Consider the following 10,103-nt stretch of genomic DNA (forward strand, 5'->3'; position numbering starts at 1 on the left):
ACCACCATCCACCAACGCTTGGATCAACCCGGGGCTTTGGGTATAGCTACATTGGTGAAGGTGAGGTGTGTGCATGGGGATGTTCATGAGTGTCCCATGGTGACTTTGGTAATTAGATTCAGGGGAAGAAAATATAGTGTGGAGGCAGAGGTTAGTTCCCACCTCGCTCATCCGCTAATCTTAGGCACTGATTGGCTGGGTTTTAGAAATATTTTAGAGGGTATTTGTGCAGATGGGTCCTGCATAAAGAGGTGTGCGGTGTGCGATGCTTTGGCTGGAGAGGCGGAGCCGGGGATGTCCTCGGCTGCTCCGAGTGACGAGGGAAGGGGTGAGGTTGCCACCCCTCCTCTCAGGGAGTTCCCTCTAGAGCAGTCGCGAGACGAATCCCTTAAACACGCACTCGACCAAGTGAGAGTTGTTGATGGTCAGCTCCGGCCAGGCATCGCCATTTCATACCCCTACTTTGCCATAATAAAAGATTGATTATATAGAGTGACGCAGGACGCTCAAACAAAAGAGGAAGTGACCCAGTTATTGATTCCACGGATTCTCACTATAATCCCATGCCCGGTCACCTAGGGGAATGGAAAACACTGCTCCATCTAATAGCCTGTTTCTATTGGCCGGGCATTGGCGGCAACGTCCGCAGGTGGTGTGCGGCGTGCCAGGAATGCCAGCTGGTAAACCCTCCGGCCACCCCAAAAGTGCCATTGCGCCCTCTACCTTTAATCGAGGCCCCCTTTGAAAGAATTGGTATGGACCTCGTCGGGCCATTAGAACGGTCAGCATGCGGACATCGCTTCGTGTTGGTCCTTGTGGATTACGCGACGCGATATCCGGAAGCAGTGCCGCTTGCAACATCTCAGCACGTAGTGTTGCAGAGGCACTCTTCAAAATAATCTCCCGGGTGGGGATTCCAAAGGAAATACTCACCGACCAAGGCACAACGTTTATGTCACGGACACTCAGCGAACTTTACGAGCTCTTTGGCGTTAAGTCAATCCGCACTAGTGTTTACCATCCCCAGACCGATGGCCTAGTGGAACGATTTAATAAAACGCTCAAGAACATGATTCGTAAATTCGGACACGAAGACGCTAGGAATTGGGATAGGTGGCTGGACCCCCTGTTGTTTGCAGTACAGGAGGTCCCACAAGCCTCCACGGGGTTCTCCCCGTTTGAGATGTTGTATGGAAGGAGGGAACTTCTAACAGCAAAAACGAAATTCAGTACATTCTTGATCTTTGAGCAAAACTCCACACACTGGGGCAACTAACACAGGAGAATTTGCTCCAGGCTTAAGAACGTCAACGCCGGCTGTATGACAGGGGTACCCGCCTAAGGGAATTTGCACCGGGAGATAAAGTACTTGTATTACTCCCAACATCGAGTTCTAAATTACTCACCAAGTGGCAAGGACCAATTGCGACTTGCCCTAGACCTAAGACCAAAAAGGGGGTGAGGCAGTTCATGGGGCTGGCTGGCTATTATAGAAGGTTTGTGCCTAATTATTAGTGACCAGCCCGCTGACTGATCTCACTAAAAAGGGGGCTCCAGATCCGGTTCAATGGTCGGACAGGCGTTTACGTGGGTTAAAGCCGCACTTTGTGGGGGGCCGCTTCTTCATGCACCTGACTTCTCTCTCCCTTTTATTTTGCAGACGGACACTGGTGGTGGAGGGGGGCGCCCGGTGCTGTACATTAGCCGGAAGCTCTCTTTGAGGGAGACTAAGTACAGCACCGTGGAGAAGGAGTGTTTGGCCATCAAATGGGCGGTCCTCACCCTCCGGTATTACCTGCTGGGGTGGGCCTTCACCCTCTGCTCGGATCACGCCCCACTCCAGTGGCTCCACCGCATGAAAGATACTAACGAGCGGCATAAAAGCAGACACAGAGCCTCCAGTCGAGAGAGAGAACCCGACAAGCCAGCCCAATGCGCTTGTGTACCATTGTATGTCATTTTGCATACTGTTAAAAGAAAGACGGCAATTAAAGCCTTACCTTTGTTTTGAAACAGTATTTAATGTTCATTTATTTGGTAACTAGCCATGTAATAATTTAGATAATGTACAGTAAAGTATCCCTTATATATAAATTACATAATACCTTAATTCTGCACTTAAACTGATTCATAAAGCTCTCATTAAAAAAATGTGTTGCCTCATAAAACTTTTTCTTTGAAAAATGAAAATGTCACAAAAGAGTAATTTCCAATGTTATCAAGGGCTATGCCACAGTTAATCCAGAATAAACAACATAATTTGGTGCATACAAGGCATGCATAATCATTTTATACACAGTTTCAGTGGTCAGTACTGATTGTATTTAAAAAAACATTTTTTTATTGTGACACTTAAGTGTGAGAAACCACTATATTTTGCTACATTTGACAGACTTTAAAGTATTATTTTTTGAACAAAAGCTAATTTGACATTTTCTGATTTTTAAGCTAAGTAGGTAAATCTTAAAGTTTGCTTAAACTGTATTTTGAACAGTGGAAATGAAAAGAGCCACCACACTACAGTATATCACAATTTAAGTAATATTACTGAACAATTATGATATTTAAATTTTCATTCTGGATATATACAACTGTAAATGACCTAAATTATGTATTTTTATTAGCAGGCTGCCATGCTTTTAGGTGAAGTGTGTAAATGTTTTGATGTTAAAATACTTGCTTTTTTCAACTATAAGTAAGCCATTGGTAGGTTGATGTCCTGAAAAGTGTAAAGACTGTGACTCTGTGGTGATTTCAGATCATTGCTATGTCTGTTTGGGCATCCCAAACAGCCTGACAAAACAACACTGACTTAACCAATTGCGTTAGTTTGGGGAGGGACAATCCTTTTGTTTAACCAATGGGAGACAGAGGGAGTAAAACAAACAAAACTTGCTTGAAACGGTCATTATTTTTGTAATTCTGTTTGGTGCCACTAATGATGCAGAAATTACACACTTCACCATGTTGTAGAATTATTTGTACCTTACATCTCATAAAAATACAGTACCACAGAATAACAGAATAAACTTGTTACAATCAGGTTTAGTATACAATTACTTCTGTTTTAAAATGTTACTATTCTGTCTTACTATTAAATGTTACTATTTTCTAAATCCACAATACACTGGTTTAATCCCTCTTGTAAAAGAAATACATTTAAAAGGTACATAGAAATACATTTAAAAGAAAATGTTTTCTGCACAACATTAGCGCTAAATCATCATTTTATGGAACTGAGGACCCAATAGACATACTAAACAAGATTCAATACATTTGTTAACCAAACATAACAAATTTCTTGATTTTTTATCATAAATTATTAATGTACTTGAGTAGTGACAGAACTTTCAAAAAACAAATGCTCTCCATTCACTTATTATACATTTGTTTACATAACATTTATTTAATTGGTGACAAGACTGTGTTGAATACACTGAAAACACCACATAGCTTTACAACACATTTATATTTTATATTAATACTTACAGATTTACATATGAAAAAGATAATTAGCCCCTTATTCCCATGTGATAAGATATCATTGTTTGAAAAAAAAATTAAAAGTATAAAAATATAAACTTTCATTAAATACACACTATATCCACAGATTTTTAGTTACATGTTACAATGACATTTAATGGCAAACAACAACAAAGAAAAAAGCCCCAAAAATTTAATTACTGGAATAGAACCTCTTTTGAGAAAAATCTGGCACTTAAGAGAGATGACGTACTGAACACTTCATCAAAACAGTGGTAACTTAAGCAGCTTTGGATATTGACTGTTGTACTTTATACATGGGCACCTGCATGCAACTTTTCATCACCCGCAAGAACAGACACATTGATATGTTAAGATGTGGTGCATCAGAACCAAGGTAATTATTGTTAAAGAAAAGAACCAGCAGTGAAAAAATATTTTTGTTAACTTAAATAAAAACAAATTTACAAAAGAACAAAAACTAAAAAATACACTACAATATAAATGAAAACACCAGTACAGAGAAAATGTGTTTAGCTTTCATATCTTCTGTCATTTTAGGATGGTCTGATTAATCTCTAAATCTATAACAAAACATCATTGTAAGCTGCAGCCTGATTGATATGTAAAACAACATATCACAGTTCACTTGTTGCATTTCCTGATAAAGTGTTGTGTTGTTTTTGGCAGATGAACTTACTGGTGGTGCTGAATAAGGTGGGCCATTTTCCATGGATCTTCCTCACAGTCATTTGATATAGGCTTTATCCCATTTCTAGAGCCAGGCTTTCTAACTTGCACCCTCTTACTGAAAAGGTGAGCTCCAACGCTGCGTCCTGCAGTACATGTATCCACCTCAAGCAAGCTTTTAAATTTTTGTGCGTATTTTGGAGATTATATCGTGGTGTTTCCATTCAGCAGTTTTTTTTTTCGATATCCCAAAATGCACATAAAATACGTGGATGGAAACCCAGCTTCTCTTTTTTTTCCAAAGATTCAAACAAAACAAAAATGCTTTATGTACAGTTAAACTAAATAAAAACTAAACTGAAATTTAAATTCAAATGACAAAATGCAATAGAAACTAGCAAAATATTAAAAACTATATTAATCCTGATCAGAACAGCACTCGTTCAACATTCACATTGCCAGCTGAACAATCAAACACACTTAAACAGCTTCGGCTGATGTCTCAGCAGAGACGGACATTGTCAGTTTGGCAATTTTCACAGTGGTCTTCAGGCAGCTCTCGGCGGCACGGTTTGCAGCGATGTGTTGAATCCTCTGACAATCTGATTCCAGGCTGTTATCGAGCTGCAGAGACGTGCTGGAGGTGCTCCTGCAGCACTGACAGGTTGTGAGAAAGGCCCTGCGCATGTCTTTACTCCTGAGAGCGTAGATTACTGGGTTAACGGTGGAGTTGAGCAGGCAGAGCATACTACAGAATGCAAAAACTGTCTTAATGTTGTCATCCATACGCCAGAACAAATCATACACCATAATGGCCAAAACAGGCCCCCAACAGATCACCAACACCACTAGAATCAGAACCAATGTCTTGGCCAACCGGATGTCCATGCGGACCTGATCTGGCCTGGTGGTCTGGACCTTCGTGCCATCAGAGGAGTGGATGACCAGGCTTTTTTGCGATGTGCGTCTTAGCATCCTAACAGCATGGTGGTGGGCCTTCCAGAGGATGTACATGTAAGCATAGATGATGAATATGACCAGAACGCTGGTCACACCGATCCAGAACATCAGGTAGTTTTCATCAATTAGTGGAAAGATGTCAGAACAAACTGAATTTAACCGTTTGCAGTTCCATCCGAGCAGCGGCAGCACAGCAATGATGATGGAGACGATCCACATCATGCAGAAGGCGATCACCGCTTTGGTGCGTGTCACAATACGCCTATATGCCAATGGCCGGTGTATAGATATGTATCGGTCAATGGCCGTGAGAAACAGGCTTCCGACAGAAGCTGTAAAAGATGCGGTTACACCGCCCAGTTTGAACAGAAAAACGTTCGGACTGTCTTTGCGGTGAAACACGTGGAAGTCCAAGAAGCTGTAGACGAAGATCACACTACCAAGTAGGTCTGCAACGGCCAAGCTACCAATGAAATGATAAGATGGTCTACAGCGTAGGGTACGTGACTGCAATATCACGCAAAGAACCACCAGGTTCTCCAATACGGTAAAAGTGCCAAGTGTAAGTGACAATACAGCAACAGCGAGCTGCTGACTAGGAGTCAGTATCATGAAACATTCCATGTCCATAAAGTTCTCTCCACACTGGAGGCTACTTCCATGATCTCCAATACTCCAGTTCCCATTCCCATCCGAGCTGTTAGTGGGATAAAATGGGATACCTTTCAGGATGAGTTCCTCATCCGGTGCAACTTTATCCGAGAGAGAGCTTCTGCGGTAGGCAGAGAAAGGCTTCTGCAAAGGGTATCCACCTTTGCCAAAGTCCCCGTCAATGATGTGGTCATCATAGCTGATGTCATTAGAACCAAAGTACTGCAGTCCAGACGTGATGGTCCTGAATGTGGTTTCTGCTACTCCATCCAGAACCGATTTCACATCAGACTTCGAGGCTGGGAACAGCATGGTCAAACAGTGCTTTATAGGAAACTATTGGATGAAAGGGAGAGAATGTTTGATCAAATAAGACTGCACTGAGATTGACTGTGACGTATGGAAAATAATAGAGAATATCAAGCTCTTGATGGCTCAACCGATGCTTCATTGAGTGCAGAAATAAATTATTTTGTTCTTGTTATTTTTCTTGCATGGCACCTAGGGATTATAACTCTAAGAGACTAAGCTTTGAATAATTGATGCTAGCAGCTGAGACTCAACCTAAACCAACATACTATGGTTAATTACACAATTTAGAGACAATCTCTACTTTACAATTCTCTACTGTTGTTTAAGAACAAATTTGGGAAAACATACTTTTATATTATACATATATATATATATATATATATATATATATATATATATATATATATATATATATATATATATATAATATAAAAGTATATTTTCCTAAATTTGTTTCTAAACAACAGTTTAAAACAATATATATACAGCTATTACAGTTTTATCTTCTGTAAATGCCTGATCTCCTGTAAGCTGCTTTGAAAGTATGTGTGTTGTGAAAGGCGCTATACAAATAGCTTACTGAGAGAAAGGTGTGACAACCAGCCTCGGTCTCTCTCTATCTCTCTCTCTCACTCTCACACACACACACACACACACACACACACACACACACACACACACACACACACACACACACTTATTAATGTTAATAGGTTATTTTATATACATGGGAAACTTGGGCAAGTTGTCACATGGGCAAGTCACAAAGGATATATCTCTGTTACTATAAGATTGGGAAACAAAAGTCAAATTTCTCTAGCAGTGGTGTTATGTGTTATTTTTGTGAATTCTATCTTCCAAAATAAATTTTCAATATTATCATATTTGTGCTATTGCTGTTGGGTAAATAGGTGTAAATGACACAATAAAACCACACTTCCATATATTCAGTAAATGTTCTACTACTGTATTTAAAGAAGGTAGATTTTAACCATAATGTCTTTTCAACACAAATGTATTTTTCATTAATTTCAGGTCCAGGTAAGTTGTCCCATGTGTTAAAAATCGATTAATTACAGCATTAGCTGGCAAATACAATGGTTTGATACTGTACAGTAAGATAAAGAAGCCAAATTACCCCAATAAAAGTTCCACATGTGCAAAAAAACTCATTTTTGGTTAAAAATGTTCAATAGGATTTTATTTTTTGTAGTCAAGACTTCAAGGTAAGTGTCTATAAAGAAACTGAAATTAAAAATAAACCTATTGCGAAATAATTAGCGTAGAGAAAGGTGCGACATCCAGCCTGGGTCTCCCCTATACACACATAATTATTAATTTTATTAAAATGATAACATTCTTCTTCCTCACAATGTCAGGTTTTGCCTACACTTATTTTGACTTAATGTCCCCACAACCTGAAATCAGCAACATTGTGAGGAGCCAAGAGAAAAGCCGCATAGTAACATTTCTAAAATACTAAGTGTTGATATGCTTAAGGTTTGTGTGAGGACTAGGTTTAGAGGTAGGGGTTAAAATGTGTAACAAAACTAAGCTAATTACAATAACAATAGAGGTATCAGACATGATAAAACCATGTAAGTGTGCAAATACTTTTCACCTGTGTGCTCACATCAATGTATGTCGATTGACTGTATGTGTAATTCATATGTGTGTAAATTTACTTTTTTTTTTAAATAATCATGTTTCACGGGGCTTAAATATGCTGCATGGCGCGCATTATAGAATTAACTAACTTTTTCTGTTGTATGAGCAGAACAAGCGATGTCTAAATATACACTTCGATATCTTCGAAAGCGTTTTACAGTATATAGCGTTAAAATACCGGCGCAATTGTTTAATAATATTAATAATATTAATACACGCAACAGTTGCTAGATGTTGTTTTACCTTCACATAGTTCGCACAGGGTCCCGTACAGTCTGGACTGTGCAAAATAATCCAGAACTGATCCGGTCCCACTGCAGTGTGAGTTGAGTATGATGAGTCTGAGGTTATGTTGCTGTGCTCTCAGTGTGCATGTGAGATATGCTGTTCGCAGTGCGCATCATATATGACGCATTGACTGTCACATGACCACCCACATAAACGAGCATCTTGAAAAAATAAATAAATAAAAATAACGCAACAGTGTAATAAACGTGGAGCTTAGGTTCCTGGTTGTCTAGTTCCAAAGGCGCATCCATATAGAATACTGACTGACTAGAATATCCGCACGGCTTCTTTTTGCCGCCGTCCCTAAGCTGTAGGCTATAGGTGCGTCCCACTGGCGGGGATGAAACGTTTGCCGCCGAATTCGTCACTCCCATTTCTTGCGATATGCCGCCCGCGAAACGCTGGCGGGCCGCCCGCGAAACGCTGGCGGGCCGCCCGCTTCATTTTCTCTGGCGGTTGTCTGGCGCTGATCGACCGCGGGCGGCTGGCGGCAAGCCGCTTTGAAATACAAGGATTTCTACTCTCAAAATCGACCAGCCATGTTGGCTATTATTATTTTTTGCGCCAAAGCCATTAGGGTTTATAACAGAGTCTTGACTCTTGATTCCATGATAAGCTAAGGTTTAGAAAATGACATTTAAATTACTTTGAAACTCTGAAGCGATTATACAGTAATATATGTAAAATATATTGAATTATTTTATGCACTTCAAATTTTTTTACATTTCTTTGATTGCTGCGCATTTGAGACATGCACCAATAAACCAAAAATAATTCCTTTTGTAAAACTTACTTGGCAATAAATATCTTTATGATTCTGATTAGGTTTTAAAATAGATATTTAATTCATGATATCGCAGGGGCGTGGCCACAAGGGTGGCACAGGGTGGCAGCTGCCACCCTAAAAAATAGCTTTGCCACCCCAGATGACAGCTCGGATACGGAGGGGCGTCGGCTTAACTTCCCCCCATCTTAGGCTACTTCAATCGATTGGGTCATGAAAAGTACTTATCAAATATGATCTATAATTCACAATAGTTTTAGTTTTAAGTCTGATGTCTTTATTATGTAGATAAAGTGCATTTCTGCCCCTGAAGCAGGCTAGTGTAAACGGCAGATCGGTAAATCCACGGGTGACGGAGCGCAGGGAGCGCTGCTGCAGTAGCCTAACTGGAGTGCGCGCAGACTCGTCTCGGAGGAAGAATGCGCTCGTCTTGTCCAGAGTGGACTCCGAGTAGCCTATAGTTGTGAGAATCTCCACGAATACGAAAGCAAATTTTTCATTTGAATCGCATATTCTGACAGGTGTAATGGTATTGAAACTGTCATTCAAATCAGTGATTTCAGGAGACAAAACTTGACAAAAAAAGCATGTGGAGAAATTATATGTGTTAACTATATAAATGTTTTTAAATTAATATATTAAAAGCTTTTTATTTAATTTTACATAAACATAATTAAAACATATATTCAACATTTAACATATCTCCAAGATGATCTTACTTGGTTTGGGATTAATTACTAATTGCTATTAAAATGTAAATGTATGAAAAGCAAATATAGCCTAAGCAAATATTAAAATGGCAAAGCAATAAAATGTCTGTGCAAACTAAATAATATTTATTGGGACAGTGTTCGTCATATAGTGATGTCACTGGCATATCTTAAGTTCACCCCTCCCCCATTCTTTAATAATTTCACCAAACTACAACATGTGGCAGGCCCGCGACCACCAGGCTGAAGCCGTTTAGACTGTTCTCTTTTTAATGCACAGAAACAGGTAAAGTCAATCATGTGTCTATCTTGCTCGTTAATCTACAAATGTTACCTGAGTGGTGGTTGTTATAATGACTTATGTATATTTTCAATCAATGCAAAGTTGCTATCGTTAGCTCATTAGGCCTACGACGACATTGTCCGAGGCGACACAAGTGGATTTTTTTGAAAGGGCAAGTAAGTAAAAGACATTTACTTGCCTGACCGGACAAGTAGCCTGATTAAAACTTCAGTGAGAAAAATAACTAGGAGAAAAGCGAGAACGGTTCTGATTT

At 39.7% G+C, this 10,103-nt stretch overlaps 1 protein-coding gene across 1 annotated transcript; it reads right to left on the minus strand.

Annotated features, from left to right (window-relative positions):
* Positions 1-3,520: 3,520 nt before the first annotated feature.
* Positions 3,521-8,090, minus strand: LOC127621785 (cannabinoid receptor type 1A-like). Its single transcript, XM_052095512.1, has 2 exons — positions 8,008-8,090; positions 3,521-6,120 (listed from the first exon to the last, which is right to left on the minus strand). The coding sequence occupies exon 2, from the start codon at positions 6,094-6,096 to the stop codon at positions 4,654-4,656; it is 1,443 nt and encodes a 480-aa protein (XP_051951472.1). The 5' UTR covers positions 6,097-6,120; positions 8,008-8,090; the 3' UTR covers positions 3,521-4,653.
* Between the last annotated feature and the right edge of the window lie 2,013 nt (positions 8,091-10,103).

This window comes from Xyrauchen texanus, chromosome 28 (assembly GCF_025860055.1).
Source record: "Xyrauchen texanus isolate HMW12.3.18 chromosome 28, RBS_HiC_50CHRs, whole genome shotgun sequence".
NCBI classification, from domain to species: domain Eukaryota; kingdom Metazoa; phylum Chordata; class Actinopteri; order Cypriniformes; family Catostomidae; genus Xyrauchen; species Xyrauchen texanus.

Excerpts from the sequence above, each read along its gene's own strand:
- LOC127621785 (XM_052095512.1), bottom strand. The coding sequence starts at position 6,096 with ATGCTGTTCCCAGCCTCGAAGTCTGATGTGAAATCGGTTCTGGATGGA.